The sequence below is a fragment of the Bos indicus genome, chromosome 4 (genome assembly GCF_029378745.1).
Source record: "Bos indicus isolate NIAB-ARS_2022 breed Sahiwal x Tharparkar chromosome 4, NIAB-ARS_B.indTharparkar_mat_pri_1.0, whole genome shotgun sequence".
In the NCBI taxonomy this organism is placed as follows: domain Eukaryota; kingdom Metazoa; phylum Chordata; class Mammalia; order Artiodactyla; family Bovidae; genus Bos; species Bos indicus.
This window is the reverse complement of record NC_091763.1, coordinates 8,687,025-8,711,236: the sequence shown is the minus strand read 5'-3', so window position 1 is coordinate 8,711,236 and position 24,212 is coordinate 8,687,025. Positions and strand designations below refer to the sequence as shown.

Sequence of the window (24,212 nt, the reverse complement as noted above, 5' to 3'; positions counted from 1 at the left end):
TTGCATTAAAATTCAAATCAAGATTTTAAGCAGAATCGATTATTCTTTGTCATTATGAGCAGTCCTTGGGGTTGCAAACAGTCGGACACAACTTAGCTACTGAACACCAACAAAATGGAAAAAGTTCTGTTTTTTTTTTTTTCCCAGCTTCACTTATTATTGGTACCACCACACAAACTTTTAGGACTATTTTCATTTGTGGGGAAATGTCTATCCTATGTCTTTCAAGTATATATGCTATAAATACAGGAATTCTAAAACTTTATACACAATTCCTGTGAAAAGTTACCAACGAAGCATGAAAGGACAGCTCAGTGTGTGTGTGTGTGTGTGTGTGTGTTGGGGATGGGGGTTGTGAGAAAACATTTGCATGAGTGGAACCTGACAGATAATGAAGTGATAGAGCCAGGAGTGAGAACAGTGCGTTTCAGGTGAAGAAGAATCACCTGAATTAAAAAGCTTGGAGCCAGTAACTAAGGAATCCTGACAGAGCCAAGCACTAGTGTCATGGCTCTGCATGGAAAACGGAAGAAGTTAAAAAGAGCCCACAGACCATATTCTACTCTAAGAATTTGTGTTTTATTCCCCGGGCTAGAAGTTCTCGCTTTTTCCCTATATTCCAATACTTGTGGCAAATAAAGTTGGACATACCATGAAGAATCCCGTTCTTTCATTTCATTCATTTATTTTTGACAGTGCCGGGTCTTTGCTGCTGCATGCACTTTCTCTAGTTGCTATGTGTGGGCTTCTCCTTGTGGTGGCTTCTCTCGCTGCGGAGCACTGGCTCTGAACCACAGGCTCAGCAGTGGGGCACATGGGCTCACGTGGGATCTGCCCATACTTGGGATCGGACTGGTGTTGCCTGTGTTGGCAGGCAGATTCTTATCCTCTGGACCACCAGGGAAGTCCAGAACCTGGTTATTCTAATAGCTTTGAGGACAGAAGAAATTACAACCACTAGTTGCAAAGCTATCTCATTTTTTCCCACTCATGGTAGCAAAGGAATGAGACCAGCAGTATTATAAGCCCTTCCTCTGCTGGGTATGTGGCAGGGGCATCACACAGTAATGCACAGGGCCACGTGCCAAATGCTACCAAGGGCCTGTTTTTATATAGCCTCCAAGCTAGCAATGGATTTTAAATTTTTAAATGGTCAAAAAAATCAAAAGAATATTTGGTGATATATAAATATTATATGAAATTCAAATTTCAGTGTTCATAAACAAGGTTTTATTGGAGCACAGATCTAGCCTTTCATTTATGTGCTGTATACAAGGATACTATGTTGATAAAAGGAGATAAGACAGATTTTACAAATTATTTCTTAAGCTTTTTTTCCTGCCTGAAAATCAAGAATGGAGACTGCAGAAAGCAAAACCTGACATGCCTTCCAGCTTCCACATGGCACCTCTACCCATGACATGACTCCGAGACTGCAGTCAGGCTGCTCTGCCGTTTTGCTCCTAAAACATACCAAGCTCTTCCCCATTTCAGTATCTTTGCATGACGTGTTCCCTCCGCCCAGAACACGTTTTCCCTCCCTATTTGCACAGATAATTGCTTCTTTTTTTTTAACCTTTTATTTTATATTGGAGCATAGCTGATTAACAATGCTGTGATAGTTTCACGTAAAGAGCAAAGGAACTCAGACATACATATACATGGATGCATTCTCCCCAAAACTCCCTTCCCATCCAGGCTTCCACATAATATGGAGCAGAGTTCCCTGTGCTCTACAATAAGACCTTGTTGGTCATCCATTTTCAATATAACAGTGTGTACCTGTCCATCCCAAACTGCCTAACTATCCCTTTCTGCCACTCCACCCTCCATTAACCATAAGTTGTTTCATATCATTTCTTTTGACAGTCCACATATAAGGGATACTATATAATATTTCTCCTTCTCTGTCTGACTTACTTCACTCAGTATGACAGTCTCTAGGTCCATTCATGTTGCTGCAAATGGCATTATTTCATTCCTTTTAATAGCTGAGTAATATTCCATTGTGATTGTTTCTTGTTATTCAGGGGGTCAACTGAAATGGCTCCATTGAGAAATGTCTTTCCCAGCACCATATGTAAGGCGGGTTCCTCCTTATTATCAAGGCCCCGTGTCTCGCCCTTCTTTCCCTAGTTTGTTTCCTTCATTACACTCAAAGGATGCTCGTCTGTCTTTGCTTCTGAGGGTTGTATCTCAGCCAGATAAAAGACCTCTAAGATCAGGGACAAGGTTGTGGCTATCACCTTGTCCCCAGGGCACAGTAGAGTGTCAGGCATATAGTAAGGGCTCAAAGATATTTCTTGAATGAATAATCAAAAGCAGTATTTTCCTCCTCCCTCTGCACTCCAGAGGGACAGCTGAGCTTAGTGACTTGTTTCCAAAGAGTAAAGTATGAAGGTGAGGGTAGGGGATGGATTGTACCTTTATAATGGAGGAAACTGGAAAGCAGAACCTTAATCAGGTGATTAAATTAGCATCATCAGTGATAAGGCATCTGATAGCATATAGTGTTGGCATGATATGACAAGAATGTCACTTGGCCTCTGCAGTCTTCTTTTCCAAAACATGAGACGAATCCGAATTGAGGGACATTCTACAAAATACCTCAGATGCCTCAAAACTGTCAAGGTCAAGAATAACAGGGACAGTCTGAGAAACTACCATATCCCAGAGGAGGCTAAGGAAACACAGCAACTATTAACACACGTAATGTGGTCACCTAAATGGGATCCTAAAACAGAAAAAGGAAACTAGGGGAAAACTAGTAAAATCAAAATAAAGTGTGGTTAATAGTAACATACCACTGTGGGTTTCCTAGTTGTGACAAGGTACTGTAGTAATGTAAGATGTTAACAATCGGGAAACCAGGTGAGGAATAGGTAGGAAGAAGTCTTTACCATCTTTGCAAGTTTTCTATAAATATAAAACGCCTCTAAAACTAAGTTTATTTTAAGAAAGGTGAAATGAAGAACAGCATCTCCTTGGGACCATATATAGAAGTAATCATTTTAAGTGGAAGACCCATGGCATTTTGGGTTTTCCCTACATGAGGAAAAAAGAACTCATATATATTTTAATAAATTTGCCTTGGAATCAACACTAGCCATCTAGAACTGCAGACCAGAATATGAAATGTCAGTTAAAGTTCGACCTTGAATAACTTGAGAAGCAAATCAGTTAAAGATTAATTAAACTAGATGTGAAGGTATTTGAACACTGATGTATGCACTCCATGGCAAAGGAACTCAAAATGACATTTATCTAAGTTACTAAATTTGGGGTAATGGTGGGGAGAGTGGAATGCAGAGGGAAAAAAAGAATTCCCTGGGGAAGGGGCAAGACTTTCTCTCAATCGGAGTAGGAGACATCAAGTTCAATGTCACTTCCCTGGGAAGGCTTCCTGATCAACCAGACTAGGTTAGGTCCCCTAACTCCAACACTTCTCATATGACTTCCTCCAACCGTAATTTATTTATTTGTAAAAGTAATCATCACTGTCATCTTTCTCAGAACAAGAATTTGCTCTTTTACTTTTAAGACACAGTTCAAATGAGTCAGAGGGGTTATCACAACATAGCTACCCACCCAGACCTGAGTGAAACAGGATTAGGTCATCATAGTCATAATAATCATAAGTCACTCAGTCGTGTCCGACTCTTTGTGACCTCATAGACTGTAACCTACCAGGCTCCTCAGTCCATGGGATTTTCCAAGCAAGAATACTGGAGTGGGGTGCCATTTCCTTCTCCAGGAGATCTTCCCAACCCAGGGACTGAACCCGAGTCTCCTGCATTTTGGGCAGATGCTTTACCATCTGAGCCACCAGGGAAGTCCAAGTCTCATAGTCATCATAGTCTCCAGCTAAGATGCAATGTAATTCAACTGATTAGTATTTTTTTTTTTAATCACTGAAGTGAATTTTATTTATTTTTGCAAAGTTACCATAGGTTTTTTTTAAGAAAAATCATTGGAGGATAGTGGCTTTACAACACTGTGTTGATTTCCGCCATACAATAACGTGAATCAGCCATGAGTACATATACATCTCCTCCTCCCTCGTGAGCTTCCCTCCTACCCGCCTCCCCATCCCACCACTCTAGGTCGTCACAGAGCACTGTGCCGAGCTTCCCGTGCTATACATCTGCTTCCTATCTAGCTATTCCTAGCTACCTCTTTTACACATGCTCATGTATATATGTCAATGTGACTCTCTCAGTTTATCCCACTTTCTCCTCCCCTGCTGTGTCCACAAGCCTACATCCTGTTGGGATGTTATGGTGCAGGATAACTACATCTTTTGACTAAAATAGGTATTAATTAGATCCATCACCTCTCATCTTGAAGTAATACCTGCATTTGACACATTTCATGTGATGTGTACCCAATTTCCCCACAAACACACTGTTGCAAGATGTAAATAACCCAGTAAGTGGTTATCCCACCTGAAGAAGTATAAAATAGAATGCAGAGGTTATTATTTATCTACTTGACATGAACGTTCTTTTGGTAATCAAAAAATAAAACGTTTTTCTCCTTCTTCCCCAAGTCTCTGGGCAACAGTTTGGTTCAATCTCAATAGATACTGTAGAAAGATTTTAACATTTTAAAATATGGTGCAATTAAAACAAAACAAAACAAAAATCCCACCCTCCTAAATTTTAGCTTCTAATTTCCTCATTTATTAGTAAGGGTTTGAGATTCCTTAGGACCCAGAGCTTTAGGCAAAGAGTGCCAGTGTCACTCTCGAGTGGCAGCTTCTTCAGCCTCAGAGCCTGGGAGGAGTTACAGGGTTATGATGCAGCCCGTGCCCGAGAGTGGGAGCAGAGCAGCCACCAGCCCTGCACCCAGCTCACGCTTTGACCGCAAGGGAGGCCTGCCCTCACGGAGAGTTAGAAGGCCTCAGCTCGTGGGAAGTCATTCAGAGCCACTGAGAACCATCTGCAGTGTCAAACCTTTGGAAAGTGGGCTGTGCACAAAGCCAGCATCAGAGTGCTTCTGGCAGGATGACAGCAGATGAGCAGAACCATGTGTGTGCTGTGCTCAGTCGCTTCAGTCGTGTCCGGCTCTTTACGACTCCATGAACTGTAGCCCGCCAGGCTCCTCTGTCCATGGGATTCTCCAGGCAAGAAAACTGGAGTGGGTTGCCATGCCCTCTTCCAGGGGATCTTTCCAACCCAGGGATTGAACCCAGGTCTCCTGCACTTCAGGCAGATTCTTTACCACTGAGCCACTGGGGAAGCCCCAAGCAGAACCATTACTGAGCAAAGTGAGTTCTGTTGCCTTCCTCTTTTTCAGCACTATGAGGGCACCAGAAATCTCCTCCAAGATCTCCAAGCCTATGTGTCCACTAAAAAAACGCATCTGAAGCGGTGCCTCTCACCTTTTAACAGGTCCAAAAGAGGAACTGGTCAGAATGCAGATTCTGACCCCCGAGGTCTGGGTGGAGCTCTGAGATCTTGCATTTCTAACAAAGCTTCCCAGCAGTGCTAATGCTGTTGTTCACAAGACCAGAAAGTGAAGAGCAGGAATCTAAATTTAGGAAACTAATTCTTTTTTAATTCTAATCTAAAGGAAAGTAATTCTCTGTTGAAAGGAGTTTTATAACTAAGATTAATCCTCTAAATATATATTCAGCATCCATCCAAGGGAACCACAAAGAAACAATAGACTAGTAAATTAGATTAAATGCTAAACACAACCAGAATTTAACACACAGGGATGCATTACTAACTCAGAAAGGTTTCACATTAATTAACCTAATAGGTAATTTTATTTAGCCATGGTTCACTGAAATATACCATTATGCAATTAAAGCTAGTGCAAGCTGATGCACAAGGTGGCCATTTATTTATCTTACTTTTCTCTGCTGGAATATGTTATATAATTGCAAAATATATAACTCTTTCCCTATGAGTTAGGCTTCTAAAAGATGAAAGACTTTCTGTAAAAAAATGGCTTTTTGGTTAAACTTGCAAGAAAATGTATGCCACATAACAAAGGTGATCTTTTCATGTTGGCATTTGCAGTATTTGAAAAGTGAAAGATTAAAAAATTACAGCCCATGCGCCCTTGGTGACTACTGAAGGAACTGAATTGATTAAACTGTCACTCACCATTTACTGCGGTTAGTGCTTCATTAGGTACAGATAGGCACAATACATCTTAGTCAAATACTTCTACGGAGTACTTAGCTCTCAGAGAATGAAAACAAAACCAATCCAAACTCTAGACTGTGGATAAAAGCCCATCTCAGAGAACCTTCAGTTCAAAACAACCAACTTTTTCTATATGGGGAAACTTTAAGATTTATTTTTCAAACTAGGAAGCAAAATTCTCTAAGAATGATACTTATAAAAATTAAATAAAAGCAAAGAATGAAGTGTGTGAAGTAAGGTAGTTCAATGAAGCCAAGGCACAGGGTGGCCTGCTGCTGGCCAGAGAGGAGAGATCAGGCAATGGTCCGCATTGAAATGGTCCACTGAAATAAGACTGACCAGAAAGATCTAGAAGCCTGGCCACCTTAAAGTACCAACTGGCAACACTGTTCGTGAAGTTACAATGATGATTTTTGCTCACACACTTTAATATGCATATTTCTATGTCAATAATATTTTAGTGTGTGTATTCCAGTACACATATGTGCATTTTAGTGTATGTGGATGTGTGTACATACAGACTTTTAATATATTTCTGTAAAATATAATTAATATATGTATTAAATATAATATAGAAATGTATACTTAAAATACATATACATACATACATGTATATTTATTTAAATTGGAGTATAATCACTTTACAATGTTGTGCTGGTTTCTGATGTACAGTGAAGCGAATCCGCTGTAAGTATATCTATAACCCCTCTCTCTTGCATCTTCCTCCCACCCCGCCGTCCCAGCCCTCCAGATCATCGCAGAGCACTGAGCTGAGCTCTCCATGCTATGCAGCAGCTTCCCTCTAGCTTTCAATTTTACACATGGTATGTCCGCATGTCAATCCCACTCTCTCAACCCGTCTTACCTTCCCCTTCCTCAGTTCCTGTGTCCATCTGTCCGTCCTCTATGTCCGCCTCTCTGTTCCCGACCTGCAAACAGGTTCTATCTGTTCAGTTCAGTTCAGTTCAGTTGCTCAGTCCTGTCCGACTCTTTGCGACACCATGAACTGCAGCATGCAAGGCCTCCCTGTCCATCACCAACTCCCGGAGTTCACCCAGATTCACGTCCATCGAGTCAGTGATGCCATCCAGCCATTTCATCCTCTGTCGTCCCCTTCTCCTCCTGCCCGCAATCCCTCCCAGCATCAGAGTCTTTTCCAATGAGTCAACTCTTCGCATGAGGTGGCCAAAGGACTGGAGTTTCAGCTTTAGCATCATTCCTTCCAAAGAGATCCCAGGGCTGATCTCCTTCAGAATGGACTGGTTGGATCTCCTTGCAGTCCAAGGGACTATGCATTAATACATGATACTTGTTTTTCTCTTTCTGAGTTACTTCATTCTGCATGATGGGCTCTAGGTCCATCCACACCTCTTACAAATGACCCAGCTTTGTTCCTTTCTATGGCTGAATAATCACAAAGCTGTATTTTTGCTTTCTGGTCCAGTCACCTCAGTCAGAAATCCAGGAATCATCTAAAACCCTTGCCCTTCCCTTATCACTCTCACTCAATCAAGTTCTCACCTCCTCCTGCTGCTGCTGCTGCTAAGTCGCTTCAGTCGTGTCTGACTCTGTGCGACCCCATAGACGGCAGCCCACCAAGCTCCCCCATTCCTGGGATTCTCCAGGCAAGAACACTGGAGTGGGTTGCCATTTCCTTCTCCAATGCATGAAAGGAAAAGTGAAAGTGAAGTCGCTCAGTCATGTCATACTCTTAGCGACCCCACGGACTGCAGCCTACCAGGCTCCTTTGTTCATGGGATTTTCCAGGCGAGAGTACTAGAGTGGGTTGAATAGTCCTCCATTCTGGTTTCCAGCCACTTTCCCCCCTTTCCATTTTTTCCTTTTTCTCTATCTGCTTCTTAATCTGTTCCTCTTTCCTACACACAAACATCAGCTGCTTCACTTCCTGGCGGGGTATTTTTGTTCATGACCTGGCCAATGTATCCTCAGCTCTAGCTCTCTCAATGGCTTATTACACCATTTTTCCTTCTGATCTTGAAAGCATGGAAGGATCTTTCTCATTTTTATAATCCCCAGGACCTTACCTGGTGCCTGACACAGAATTAAGTGTTCAATAAATATCTTTCAAATAAATGAATTGATGAATGAATTAAACAAACTATTCTGAGGAGTGCACAGAAGCAACTGAAATAGAGATAGGAATTTGATTTAGATCCAATATCATCATATAAAATTAAATAGAAAAAAATCAGTTCAGTTACACGAAAATATCTAAACCCAAATTTCATTTAATGTCACTCCAAAGGAATTCCAACCGTCTCCATGGAAACCTCTGGTTCAGCAGTACAATTTCTTTGATTGCTAAAATTTAGAGACAGAGGGGCTTTACAGAATTCATAAGACATTGCTTTGATTTTTACATGCAAGTAAACCCTACTACATGTTTACATGTCAACCCCAGAACTTGAAAATGTGACTGAGAATCCTGGGTCAGTGAGCATTAAGCCACACTGCCTCCTCAATTAGAACGGCGTGTTTTTATGCAGTCGATCTGGTCAGATTAAAGAAGAAGAAACAGAGATGGCAAATTCGTTCTCGAGCCTGGTAACAAATGCTGAGAAGGATGAAGATAAAATCAAAAGGAAAGCCTTCAAAATTAAGGTCTGGGCAAGAAAAAACAAGAAAACTATCCTTAAAAACTGAAGTCTATCACTGTTGATAATGTACAGAAAATAAGATGGGGGTTCAAGGATATTTGAAAGTTGAAAACAGAAATCCATAGACAATGAAAACTCCAGAGATTAAGTCTTAAAACAAGAGCCACAGGTTACACAGATAACTGGGAATATTCAGACTAGTTATATCTAGAAACCAGGAACAATCATTACAAAAATGTAAATAAGAAAGGCCCTTACTGAGGACTACAATAGGGGGAAAAAATGTAGAACTCAACATATTGCGTCGAATAGCTGAGAAATATTATTTCTTATACTATGAAACCATAAAGGAAGAGATAGATTCCATTTGATCAGTCATTTAAAATTCTACAACCGAGAGCACATCTCCAAGGAATAACTGTAGACCATGCAGGACAAGAAAAAACCAATTAATAAGCTTCACACATCTTTAATTCCTGTTTATATGACAGCTGAGGCACAACAAGGAAGTCATAAGATTTCTCCCTCCAAATGTATTAATCATCCTGAATAATGTGGGGAATTAGGAAAAAAATTATTTGTGGGCAATTATCTTAAAGATCAAAGTAAACGACACATTCAAGCAATCTTTTTAGAGAAACTATATCTAGCAAATCACAAGGACAAATCACTGCTGAAATCGTCATGAAAAGTGCTCTCCTGAAAGGAGAATTCTAAACTTCAATTTACAGAGTGTTAAGCTGATGTATTTAGTTCTAGTTATCAAAGGCCACAGCTGGACTTGGACAGTCAATGGTTAAGAACGTTGGAATGAGCACCACTTAGATATACAACTCGATGGATGGCATTTGACAATGAAATGATTGACAACCATCTGCTATGACAACCATCTTAGATAATATATGGAAGACCCAAAGGCAAAAATCTTCCCACTATAAATCCTTATTGTCCAATTTTTGGTGAAGTCTGTGGGCTTCTCGGAATATACGCAAAGACTTGCCCTGGAATGTGACTGTACAGATTAGACACTGCGTACAATGTGGACGATGCCCCCTGGAGTGGTATCATGCTTAACTAGAGGGTACTGCTTGAGGGCAGGGACCAGGTCTTCTTCACTCTTGAACCTCTGGACATTCTGTAAGGTTTGTTAAATGAATGAATGACTAAAGATAATCACAATGTGCAAGGGAGATCTTTATGGGAAGGGGGCTACTGTGGGATTCTAGAAGCTCTTTTTCCCTCTGTGCCCCCACCAACCAGCTACTATGAACAGAATAACCAAGAATCTTCAGATTTGGGAGGCAGGGGTACAAAATGGCCATAAAACTAAAATAAAATTGTGAATTGATACCATTAGGTAGCTAAAATTCTGAAACAGCTTCTAAATTAAACATGTTAGGATTAAATATGACGGACAAAAATGTATATAGTTGATATAATAAAGGTTTTCAATTTGTTGAGTCTACATTAGGCTATGAATATATTCTGTCTTCAGAAGCAAACATGGTGAAAGCCAGCTATCAGGGAAGAACCGCCAAACTATCAATGAGAGAGAACAGAAACGGTTTGCCAAGCTCTGCAGACAAGGCAATTATGTGAACATGTCGTTCTTAGAATTGTACTCTCTCACATGGAAATACAGAGAAATATAAAATGCCATAGCAAAAGATGAATAATCCACATGTGTAGAGGAAAACAGGAAGCTACTCAGATTTGGTCCTCAGTAACTGCTAAGTCCCTTAGACTGCGTTTGTTCCTTAGACAGACTATAATTAAGACAGACTATATTTACATTTTGTTTTATATTTTGATGGAATTTAAAGCAGGCTCTTTCTTGGCCACTGATAGTCTAGTTTAGTTAAATTTGACTTTAATTCTTTTTCAATTATTGTACTATTTCTCTATTTCTCCAGTGATATCTTTGATCAATAAGAATCTAAGTACATTACATTTGAAGAGCAAAACAAAAAGAGAAACACAAACATTCAAGTTTATCAATTACATGCTGCTGCTAAGTCGCTTCAGTTGTCTCCGACTCTGTGCAACCCCATAGACGGCAGCCCACCAGGCTCCTCTGTCCCTGGGATTCTCCAGGCAAGAACACTGGAGTGGGTTGCCATTTCCTTCTCCAATGCATGAAAGTGAAAAGTGAAAGTCAAGCCACTCAGTCATGTCCGACTCTTTGTGACCCCATGGACTGCAGCCTACCAGGCTCCTCCATCCGTGGGATTTTCCAGGCAAGAGTACTGGAGAGGGGTGCCATTGCCTTCTCCGATCAATTACATAATATAGTCTAAAACTAAGAAAGCTACTAGTATATTTAAGTTACATTAATTTATACAGCAGAATACCAGTAAATGAAAATGTGATTTCTAATTAAAGTACATGCTTTAGTAGTGTCTTGAGGAGTTAATTCACAAATGTCGTAACCACACGAAGACCCCATTTTCTTCCTTCAATGAACAGTTCTGACACCTAGATCCCTGTACCAACAATTATGTTTATACAAGCTCCTAGCTTCTCTCCAATCACATTTCCATTCAATCATATCTTTCTTGTGCATGTAAGTTAACAGGCTACCTTTTTACCCTTATTGGATTAGAAACTTTATATCGCCTGGAACACTTGCTGAGTTAGACTAGCTGTTTCTGCTTGTTTTAATAGTAAGCTCATGTTGGATTCACACACGCCGTTGATCCAAAGAGCTACTTCTTGTAATCACTTCTCTCAATTCATGGAAAATTTTTATGTTTGAAAAAATTATCACTGCCCTTTCTATTCCTTCCCATCATTAGCTTGTCAAAAAGTACATGGCTCTCTTTTCATGTTTGTTTTCCTAACAAAGCTGTCATGACTGCATTCACAGTTAAATGGCAAGGATTACAAATTTCTACCACCACACTAAGATTCTGGCAGTCAAGAGGCTCCTGCCTGCCTTGTGCTGTTTGACTGGCTCCGACTCATCAACACTTGCAACTCAAATCTGTACCCAAGAAAAATCACAATTTTCTACAGGATGAGGACCTGAGCAGTCAATTGTCCATAAGTACAGCAGTCGATATTAAATTAACAAGAGTAGGACATTTAGTAAAATGTACACAAACCCTGCTGTCCTGCCCCCCAAAGTGAATGAAGTGTCAGTTAAGGAATAACATTTTAAACAAGGATAAAATAGATGCAGGAGATGAGACACAGGAGATGCAGGTTCACATCTTTGGGTCAGTAAGATCCCCTAGAGGAGGGCCTGGCAACCCACTCCAGTATTCTTGCCTGGAGAATCCCAAGGAGAGAGGAGCCTGGCAGTTATAGTCCCTGGGGTCACAAACAGCTGGACACAGTGGAAGTGACTGAGCACACGAAATAGATGAGGAGACACAAGAGGATGAGAGAGAGGTTTTTCAGTTGTGAACACAGGTGTGGCTATCTAGGCAGACCATAGGCAGTTATAACTACCCAAGTTACAGACAAAGCATTCATGTACAGCAGTTTACAAAAGGCACAGGACGTGGAGACTCAGTTCTAGAAAGTGTGACGTGAATCAACATCTGGAAATAAGGTGGAGGATTGGAAGTGTGTACAAAGCAATTAACCCACAGGCCTTCTCTGACCATTTCTCACCCAATCCACCAGCGAGACACCCGATATTTATCATCTGGAGAAATTAAATCCAAAAAGGCTCTAATTGAGGATAAGTGGTGAGGGCAGGGTGAGGCAGAGCTGGAAAGGGGGAAATTTAGTAAAAAACATGTTTAATTGATCTGTGTATCTATTGGCACCAACAGAAAAAGACACAGTCAAAGCTCACTTTTGGAGACTTCCCTGGTGGTTAAGTAGTTAAGACTCTGCACTCCCAGTTCCGGGGGGGCACAGTCCTCGGTCAGGGGGCTAAGATCTCACTTGCCACATAGTGCAGCCAAAATAAATAGATAATAAAATAAACAGCAAAGCTCATTATCAAGCAATTTCAGAGTACCAGGGTTAGACAAAAGAACTTAATACTTTCCAGAGAGAAAGTATAATGAGACACATAAATGACTGCAAATCTGAATGGAATCAGACTTTTCAGCAGCAAAACTAGAAGCTCTGAAGAAATTAAATAATACATTCAAAATTCTGAGGGGGGTGGGGAAGTCATTACGTTCTCATCCAAAGTATTATCAGTCATGTGTGGGAGATGAATAAAGACATTCTGAGAAAACCAAGAATTTGAAAACTTGCATCTTTCATATATTCTTTCTTAGGAAACTAAAGGAGGAAGACAAGGAACCCAGGGAACAGAGAATCTATGATCAGTGAAGGTCAGAAGGAAAAGGAATGGAACCCAGGACAGAATGAATTTACTACTTATAGAGGTGTAAGAGAACGAAGAAGATGTATTGAAACACTGAGAGGCTAGTAACAGCAGGAAGCCAGTCATTACCTGCCTTATAACTAACAGCCATTATTGACCCTAGGATCAAAAAGGTCAGGTGTCACTGAAATCTACTGACAGCTACAGGGGCTTCCCCAGTGACTCAGCGAGTAAAGAATCCACCTGCAGTGCAGGAAGCAGAGGAGACATGGGCTCGATTCCTCGGCTAGGACGATCCCCTGGAGAAGGAAATGGCAACCCACTCCAGTATTCTTGTGGAGCCTGGTGGGCTACAGTCCGTGGGGTCAGAAAGAATTGGACATGACGGGGCACGAGCATGATTCACAGCTAGAGCCATGACAGAGGTCCTTTCTCACAGAAATTGTAGTTAGCCATTCCCAGAAATACGGTTTAAAGCAGGGAAGAAGTAAGGATGAATATCCAACCCTCTCACATGCCCTTTGCCTGAACTCAGTTGGAAACCAGTAGCAGAGGCAGCTTGGAGGAGGTGTTCCTTAGTGGTCAGCCATCCAGGACCTAGGTCAGGGCAGAAGGAGGTACACAGCAGATACGGCAGGGGACAGAAAATAACGAAATAAGGACCCATAACAGCAGGAGACAGTGTAAATGGAAGTCCTGAAATGGAGGCTTTCAGCTGTACTAAGGCAAGAAATCACACAGCCAAGAGAGGAAGCTTTTAAGGAAAAGCGTGGGAAAGGGAGATGTCAAGACAATTAAAAGGGACTGACAAATTTGCTGATGCTTTTGAGCATCTGGAAAATAGTTTTCATGTGTAATTGACAAATCTTTTATGCCTATAAATAACAGCAGGGACAAAGACAACTAAACTAAAAAAAATCAGAGACAATTATAAAGTTTAAGAAGAGCAAAACACTGTACAAGAAAGGATACATAATTATGAATACTATAAGACTTCACCATGAAAAATATGCACATATTAATATTTCAAAATGGGATATAAATTCTATATTGACACAATGAGATGAAGGTGGAGTGAGGGAAGGTTGATGGAAGAAAGTTAAATCTTTGTCTACTACACACCTACTTAGTAGACATGTCTAAAAGAGTAAATGAATGGGTAGCAATATAATTATTTAAGACATATGGAGACAGATCCTAAGAGTTGAAAGTAGTAGCTGCTTCTGAGAAACAGGATTAGAGGGTGAGTAGGAGGGGGCAAGAGATGGCTGCTCACTGTAATTGTGGCAGCTATTAGCTACTGGTTATAACTGATAAACTGAGGGCAGGAGGAGAAGAAGGCGACAGAGGATGAGATGGATGGATGGCATCATTAAATCAATGGACACGAATTTGAGCAAACTCTGGGAGATAGTGAAGGAGAGGGAAGGCCGGCAGGCTATAGTCCATGGGGTTGCAAAGAGTTGGACACGACTGAGCGACTGAACTGGAGAAGGCAGTGGCACCCCGCTCCAGTACTCTTGCCTGGAAAATCCCATGGATGGAGTAGCCTGGTAGGCTGCTATCAATGGGGTCGCTAAGAGTCGGACACGACTGAGCGACTTCTCTTTCACCTTTCACTTCCATGCATTGGAGAAGGAAACAGCAACCCACTCCAGTGTTCTTGCCTGGAGAATCCCAGGGACGGGGGAGCCTGGTGGGCTGCCGTCTATGGGGTCACACAGAGTCGGACACGACTGAAGTGACTTAGCAGCAGCAGCAGAGCGACTGAACAACAACAACTAATGTAGACTTAACCATCAAAGTGTTCTGATTTGGAAAGTGAAGAGAAGGGTAGTTAAGGAACTTCATCAGCTATGTTCACACAGCTAAGGACAGGCAGAGTCAGAACCTAATTTGGGCTTTTGATGTGTTTTCTACTACAATACAGCTTCCTTAAACAGCAAACCACTGCCAGTTACCAGGAGCAGAGAATCGAGTTGCAAATGAAAAAAAATGCACAACTTACAAAACATAAAAAGCACTAGTAAGCATCCAGTATTTTCCAAATGCTGAGCGCTAACATATATTTCCAACTTAAATGTATGGGTGCACACACAGACACACACATACACATGTAAGATCAGAACATCCTGGGCCAAACTTCTCTCTAAGTTTCTAGACACAGACAGTGTCTTAATCTCCCTAAAACCAAATACAGAAGCTTCTAATTCTTTAATATATTCCACAGTGCCTGTCCACAGCATACTTTAATAGAAATGCAAAATATTTAGCTTGGCCGATACACCATTTTCAACATTTATGGAGTCGTATATTTCTTAAAGAAGTTCCCATTTACCCATCTCTTGCTATTCTCATCAACCAGTGAGGCAGCTAAGTGTACCAAGGGCAATCTTAGTAACACGAAAGTTAGTCATCGCAATTGGCTATTTAAAACTCATCCAATGACCACACTAATGTATTGAGTTCTAATATAGTGAGTCCTCCGGTGCGTCTTGGATTGTATAGGGCTATTTGATCTTACACTCGTGCTTCCAGAATAGTATATATTTTGGAATTTTATGTCAGATTTTCAGTTCTCCCAGTTGTTCTTTCAGTCAGCGTAGCAGTGTGCACTTCCATTCGACTCTTACTCTTTAGGGATCTCACACATGGCCTTAAAACTTAGTTTACATCTGCTATACTGCTTTGTGAACTCAGAAATCAATAAAAATATCTGAGGTAACCAAACAAACAAAAAGTCATCCAAACACCAGTTGTGGGCAACCAATTACTTTGCCAGTTCAATTTAGTTCAGTCGCTTAGTCATGTCTGACTCTTTGCGACCCCATGAATCGCAGCACGCCAGGCCTCCCTGTCCATCACCAACTCCCAGAGTTCACCCAGACTCACGTCCATCAAGTCAGTGATGCCATCCAGCCATCTCATCCTCTGTTGTCCCCTTCTCCTCCTGCCCCCAATCCCTCCCAGCATCAGAGTCTTTTCCAATGAGTCAACTCTTCGCATGAGGTGGCCAAAGTATTGGAGTTTCAGCTTTAGCATCATTCCTTCCAAAGAAATCCCAGGAATGCTCTCCTTCAGAATGGACTGGTTGGATCTCCTTGCAGTCCAAGGGACTCTCAAGAGTCTTCTCCAACACCACAGTTCAAAGGCATCAATTCTTCGGCGCTCAGCCTTCTTCACAGTCCAACTCTTACATCCATACATGACCACAGGAAAAACTATAGCCTTGACTAGACGAACCTTTGTTGGCAAAGTAATGTTTCTGCTTTTGAATACGCTCTCTAGGTTGGTCATAACTTTCCTTCCAAGGAGTAAGCGTCTTTTAATTTCATGGCTGCAGTCACCATCTGCAGTGATTTTGGAGCCCCAAAAAATAAAGTCTGACACTGTTTCCACTGTTTCCCTATCTATTTCCCATGAAGTGATGGGACCAGATGCCATGATCTTCGTTTTCTGAATGTTGAGCTTTAAGCCAACTTTTTCACTCTCCTCTTTCACTTTCATCAAGAGGCTTTTTAGTTCCTCTTCACTTTCTGCCATAAGGGTGGTGTCATCTGCATATCAGAGGTTATTGGTATTTCTCCCAGCAATCTTGATTCCAGCTTGTGTTTCTTCCAGTCCAGCGTTTCTCATGATGTACTCTGCATATAAGTTAAATAAACAGGGTAACAATATACAGCCTTGACGTACTCCTTTTCCTATTTGGAACCAGTCTGTTGTTCCATGTCCAGTTCTAACTGTTGCTTCCTAAGCTGCATACAGGTTTCTCAAGAGGTAGATCAGGTGGTCTGGTATTCCCATCTCTTTCAGAATTTTCCACAGTTTATTGTGATCCATACAGTCAAAGGCTTTGGCATAGTCAATAAAGCAGAAATAGATGTTTTTCTGGGACTCTCTTGCTTTTTCCATGATCCAGCGGATGTTGGCAGTTTGATCTCTGGTTCCTCTGCCTTTTCTAAAACCAGCTTGAACATCAGGAAGTTCACGGTTCATGTATTGCTGAAGCCTGGCTTGGAGAATTTTGAGCATTTCTTTACTAGCGTGTGAGATGAGTGCAATTGTGCGGTAGTTTGAGCATTCTTTGGCATTGCCTTTCTTTGGTATTGGAGTGAAAACTGACCTTTTCCAGTCCTGTGGCCACTGCTGAGTTTTCCAAATTTGCTGGCATACTGAGTGCAGCACTTTCACAGCATCATCTTTCAGGATTTGAAATAGCTCAACTGGAATTCCATCACCTCCCCTAGCTTTGTTTGTAGTGATGCTTTCTAAGGCCCACTTGACTTCACATTCCAGGATGTCTGGCTCTAGGTGAGTGATCACACCATCATGAATATCTCGGTCGTGAAGATCTTTTTTGTATTCTTGCCATCTCTTCTTAATATCTTCTGCTTCTGTTAGGTCCATACCATTTCTGTCCTTTATCGAGCCCATCTTTGCATGAAATATTCCCTTGGTATCTCTAATGTTCTTGAAGAGATCTCTAGTCTTTCCCATTCTGTTGTTTTCCTCTATTTCTTTGCATTAATCGCTGAAGAAGGCTTTCTTATCTCTTCTTGCTATTCTTTGGAACTCTGCATTCAGATGCTTATATCTTTCCTTTTCTCCTTTGCTTTTCGCTTCTCTTTTTTTTACAGCTATTTGTAAGGCCTCCCCAGACAGCCATTTTGCTTTTTTGCATTTCTTTTCCATGGGGATGGTCTTGATCCCTGTCTCCTGTACAATGTCACGAACCTTATTCCATAGTTCATCAGGTACTCTATCTATCAGATCTAGGCCCTTAAATCTATTTCTCACTTCCACTGTATAAATTACTTTGCCAACTTTGATGCACATAGGGGAGTTTTTATTTGTTTGTAAAATATTTAGTAGTGAAATACACATACAACGTCTCATCTTATATGCTATGATTCAGCTAACCCATTATATAACAAGTGACCAAATATATTCCCTGAGAACACACATAGATTCTCTCACACAAACACACACGGATAAACAACATGGATGTAAGAACCATAAACACACTAAACTTTTGATAGGATAAGAGAACTGGTTTCCATCAGCATTTGAAAATCATCACTAAAGACAGCACTTTGGCCACCACCCACCAGTGTCATAAGTCTCATACGAGAGAACTGTACTTCTGGAGATAATCTGTTACAAAGCAGTGGAATGGAACTTGGCAGCCAGCTTTCCTTTGGTGTGAAACAAGCAGTCAAATGCACTGTGTCTTCTGACTACCAGTATTTAGCAATTACTGCTCCAGTGCTATGAGTAAGACGCCCGCAAGTCACAATTAAATCCCCATTTTATACACATTGTCCTAGCAGAACTATTAACTCTGAAAGGTATCCCAGTATGGACAAAATACTCTATGGTCACCCTACTTTTAAAGAATTTCAATAGTAGAAGAGACTCAGAAACCATGGTCGGCACCAGGAGTTCAGCTTTCACCTTCCTCCCGCCCCCCAACACCCTCCTGATGACCTCTGTTTTTCTGTTTCTGTGGCATTGCCCGGTCTCTGGCAATACCAATAAGTCATTTGCATCATGTATTATTTAAGCAGTTCTCAAGAGCTCCTAAAGAGATGTTACTTTGGACAGTGACTAATCTGAATCCTCCTTGGTCTTATGATCTGATTAATTGGAAAATGTGTAAATAATGTGAACTGTTAGATGACTTTATGTAGCCCATGAAAAAGTCTCATTTTTAACCAGCCTTCTTTTTCAAATAGATACATTCATTTTAGCAAAAGTGGTAAATGAGTATTGGTTAGGAGTTGGGAAAATACTTGCCAGTATAGATATTGGTCCCACAAAAATGTATTTAATCCAATGAGTCAAGCCTTAAGTTTATTTCAAAAAAGCTCCACCCTGAATAAAATTGAGAGGCTCCACTTGGTTTGAAGCATGCAAAGGACCCAACATGATTCAGAGTATAACCTAAATTCTCAAAGAGGTATTTTACTGATGTGTGTTTTGGAATCACTTTACTAGTAAAATGAAAAAAAAACACAGTTGTTTATAAATCAACTTAGGAGACTATGTAATATGTTTTAGGGAGAAAAGGTTTTGGAGTGGGTTAGCTCTGAGTTTGAATGCTGACTCTATTTACTAAATACATGACCTTTATTATTCTATTTAGTCTCTCCAGGTTTTGCTTTCTTTCACTTTATCATGGAACAGCAGGTAAGTAATTAAAATATATAAGAGGAATAGAAGATCTTATTTACAAAGCAGAAATAGAAACACAGAGAGAACAAACGTAAAGATACCAACGGGGAAGAAGAGGGTGGGATGAATTGGGAGATTGGGATTGACATTTACACACTATTGATACTGTGTGTAAAACAGATAACCAATGAAACCTACTCTACAGCACGGGGAACTCTACTCAAGGCTCTGTGGTGACCTAAATGGGAAGGAAATCCCCAAAAGAGAGGATACACGTATACATGTCGCTGATTCACTTTGCCATACAGTAGAAACCAACATGACATTGTCAAGCAACCATACTCTTCAAAAAAAAAAGAGTATTAGGACAAAATAAACACTGCATATTTTTTTTTAATGTATAAAGGAGCATAGAATACAATTTGGGTCCAAGAAAAGTATCTCTTATTATTACCATTGTTATTACTAATGGTAAGACTTAATTATTATTATTACTAGTAGCCAATTACTCAAGATATTATCTCACATGGAACACATTTCTTTTCTGGGTGGGCACTACAGTACGAATCGTTTATGATTCTTTCTCTTAAAAACCTGAGTCCTTAGGAAACTTTATTACATAAATGTCCTTTGTTCAGGAGAGACTCTTAAGGATGAGGGCAGAACTCTATATTGCCAATATGTATGGTAATTAGGCTTCTTTAATAAAATGCAATGCTAAATGGCCTTATAATACTCAATAAATAGGCAATTTCTTTTCTGATATATGGAAAATCAATTTTGATGCAGACATTTTTCTATATATCAAGATCAGTACAGAAATTTTTTTTCTAACCACCCAGCTGCTACAATGTTAAATAAATTGATTTTAATCCTAAATCAGAGATGTAATAGAGAAAGGGTGATTTAATATGCAATCTCATTACATTTGACAGGCTTATTTATAAACGACTCACCCCACATTTTGACAAGCATAGTTAATATGTTAATTAGCTTTGAAAAAGATGATGAAAAGGGGAGACTGACATGCTATTGGGGAGCATGGAATTGACACAAGGTGGTGCCACTCTACACTGTGGCCCCTCCCAAAAGCAGCATGATCTTGACGAGGTATTTATTAGCTACAGATAATTTTGTCACCCTATGTTAAAATTTAATCCCTTAAAACAATCCCAAGTGACCTATTGCTTAAGAAAACAAACGCCACTCTAAATATATTTATGAGCTTCTATAAAGCAATATAAAGCTTGTTTAGAGCAATGACCTGGACAGCTGGAGCAGAACTCCTTGACAAGGGACGGACTACGCAGATAAGCTCACTGGCACATCTGCACTTCTCTTAATGTGGTTTTCAGTACTTGGTAAGCCTTTTTGGTTTAGAAGCTTAAAGATGATTTCCTATGCCTGGACTTAAACAAAGAGTTATAAAATCCAAGAATTAAGGGAAGTTATACACCAGACGAAGTCCAATTTGATTCCTTTGCTTAAGTCCTCCTCCATGGAGGCAGTCAAGGTACCAAAAACTACCTTTCCTGATGAGTTCTCAAACTGCCCAGTATATCTATACATCACCCACATGCTGGAGACCTACAGCAGTAAATCACAATGGGAGAGCTCTGATTTCCATCACTCGCTGCCAATGTTAATGCGTAAAGTGTCTTCATTAATATTTTTATTGCCCGAAGCTATTTAAACAGAATCCTGGAAACTGTAACACTGGGTAGGGATCGTTAGTTTTTAGTTACTACCCTGCTGCCCCAGGAAGGTAAATGAACTGTAAAACAGCCTGAGACCCCTGCCACCTGCCTCCCCGCTGTTGTCTATGGGTTAATATTCACACTGCTCTTTGGTGCAGCTGAGCCAAGACTCAACCACAGTCCCATTTCTAGATCTTTCAATATCCAGCATCAAGGTCACCAATGATGCAAAAATCAGTGCCCTGTGAACTTTTCTCTGACTGGAAACATACATACGTTTTACCTGGAAAATAACAAAACGGCTGTTAGAAAACGGCTTGGAATGAAATCAGATTCAGAGTGAAAGGCATAGTATAGACATAACTCAGAAATGAACAGCCATTAATGTGGAAAAGTGCTCCAACATAACACATTTATTTTTTGTTTTTATGGCAATGAATAATCTTGGCATGCAGACAAAAGGGTATTTAGGGTCTACTATTTCATATCAGTTTTCCCCCCTTCCACTTAAATTACGATCTTCTTCTTAGGCTTCATTATGTCTCTGTTAAAGCAAATTGGCAGAAAGCAACCAAACCTTCTTCCTTAAAAGGATGGATACCAACAGGCACACACATGTGAAAGAAAGAAAGGCTAGGGCTGGGGGCAGTGGAAACACACAGACTGGACATCAAGTACTACACGTCAGAAACAGACATATTAGCAAGTCATAATCCATGTAGTTCTTTGCTCATTACAGAGCACTTTCAAAGCTTTGGGGAAAATTAGCCACTGGCGTATAAAAAAATAGCTTCTCCCCACAGAGTCAGACACGACTGAAGCGACTTAGCAGCAGCAGCAGCAGCAGTCTAAGGGTAGAGCTTGAAGTGCCCTGCCAAGCAACTAAGACAAGACTGGCTCCAAGTTACAAATGTTTCCAAACTATGTTCTGTTAGCAGAGTCCTTGACTGACCTCATCGAAAGACAATCTAGAATTCCTATTCTCAAAAAATGGAGAAAAACACTCCCTAACTCAGAATATTAAGTAATGATTATTTGCATAGCCAACTTGCAACTATAAGGGCATGAAGGAGGAAGGGAATGAGACAGTAACTGATATTCAGATGGATGCATTCATTGACCTTTATTTCCAATCTTTTCCTCCATTACAGCTAATGACCAAAATAGCTGTTTTGTTCAAGCCCCTGCTTAGCTTTGGAGGAAAAAAAAAAATCTAATTGTGGAAACAATGGTCCAAAAAAAAAAAAGTCAGGAAGTTTGATGTAAAAAATGGATTAGCCCGGCTCCTTAATGATAGACGGTCATCTTTATGCTCAGTGTTTTGGAGCATGTATTTACAATGGTATCAGATTCATTATAAGGCATTACAAAATCTATGGCAATAGCTCTTAGGCTGTTTGATGACCCAGATTCTTTTATAGCTCTACTGAAAGCTAGAGATCTACACCTCATAAAAATAAATACATCCATGTGTACACAAAATGTTGCATAGATTTTCAGTGGCTTCACAGATCCCCAAATCCCATGTCCAAGGGAGTTGCTGGAATCTAAATTAAGTAAATCTATACTGTGCCTTACAACACAAGAAACTTCCTTGTTTTCTCCCCATAAAGTGTTTGGATCAGAAACATCAGGGAAGATAGCCAGGCCACATCACAGCCTAATTAACTAAAAGCCAAGATTACTGAGGGTAGAGCGGTGAAGTAACTACATGGCAAGAAGATAAATGACAAACGCTGCAGCTTTATTGAGGTCATAAACATTATGTGAACATGTAGCTGAATTCTGTATATGGGCCATCATCATTCATGGAAGATGATTCCTGCTATTAAAAAACTATGTGCTATATGAACTGTTTTACTTTAAACACAACTGTGAGTCTAGAAAAGGAATTTTTCTATTAATAAATGACATTTTTAACATTCACTATTAAGCCTTCCCTGGTAGCTAAAAAGAAGATTATTCCCTTATTTGAACTAGATCATACTAGACTGGAAACTCATTAAAGTTTATCATTAATAATAATCATACATTAAATCTCACCGGACTTTGCGCCTCCTATAACAGATTTTTAAGTTATGTGAAACCATTGTGCAGAACTGTGAGTCTACTGGAATTAAACTTACTCTGACATTTTTTTAAAAGTGATTGTTTTATTTCATCTTGAATAATTGGCACCAACAGTTTTCAGGGGTATATTGTACCAAATTTAGCACCTTACAGTTATAGCAAAATGTTCAGACCATTTATCTGAATTTTGCTGTGAATTTAAACATGCTTCTACTACTTCCTACTCATACTGCTGTTTGGAGATATATACTCCCTTGTTATAAAACAAAGCCACAAATTAAGACCATTAGGGAGAAAATCACTGAACTGACAGCTAGAAAAATGTCTCTGCCCTTGTCCATCAAGAGCCTTTACCAGACACCATCTGTAAGAGAGCCCCTGATTAGGGAACATTCCCAATTATGTTTTCAAAAACTCCAGCGGTATTGCCACACACCGGCAAACGCTCCAGTACCATTAATCTTCATTCAGACTGTTCGGATGTTTGTCTAGGCTTGACCCAGACCAAGCACTACAGATAAATTAGCTCAAGTAAAGCTCCATTTCTCACCACATGTCAAGGCAGGTGGAATATTCTGTCGAGCCCAAGAGGACATCTGGAGGTCTGTACCACAAGGTAACCACTTCATTGGAGTATGTGTGGCTGGGGACGGATTTTGCTCTTGCGAGACCTGTGGGTTACAGAGAACATGAAGTTTAATAGACATTAATGATCAAAGTAATTTAAATTTGGATGTTCACAGTTTTAAAAGGTCAAACGTGATATTATAATACAGAATCACGAATGCAGTGTCAAAGTTACGCAAAAGGTTGGGAAAAGCATATTTTGGTTTATCTGTTTCAAATACACGCTAATAACCAATAAATCCTTTATATTTCCTAATAAAGCACTAAGAACCTAAAAAAAATCCCCAAAGAGTAAACAAATGATTCATAAACTATTAGATATTATACAGAAGCTTAGAAATCTCCTGGCTTTCCAAAGATTGTTTCATGGTACTTTGGTTCTGACAGTTAAAAATAAGTATTATAAGAAAAAGTTCCAAGACTGAATAACTTTGAGAAAAGATGGTTTAAAAAGTAAAACAGGTCTGTATACTGTGAGACTTCTCAGTGCCCTTAATTTTTTCTAACATGTATTACGAATCCGAAAGAAGAGAATATGACTCTTTTCTCAAAGGTCTTTTCCAAAATTTCTTTTGGT

The 24,212-nt window shown here is 40.1% G+C and overlaps 1 protein-coding gene across 8 annotated transcripts in view; it reads right to left on the bottom strand.

The window, feature by feature from the left end:
- Positions 1-24,212, bottom strand: part of CDK14 (cyclin dependent kinase 14) — a 665,059-nt gene that overhangs the window by 265,148 nt on the left and 375,699 nt on the right. For all 8 annotated transcript variants that reach the window (XM_070787460.1, XM_070787461.1, XM_070787457.1 and 5 more), the window contains one exon: positions 23,559-23,679. In XM_070787460.1, the coding sequence (XP_070643561.1) occupies positions 23,559-23,679 (121 nt within the window). The remainder of the gene's footprint in view (positions 1-23,558; positions 23,680-24,212) is intronic.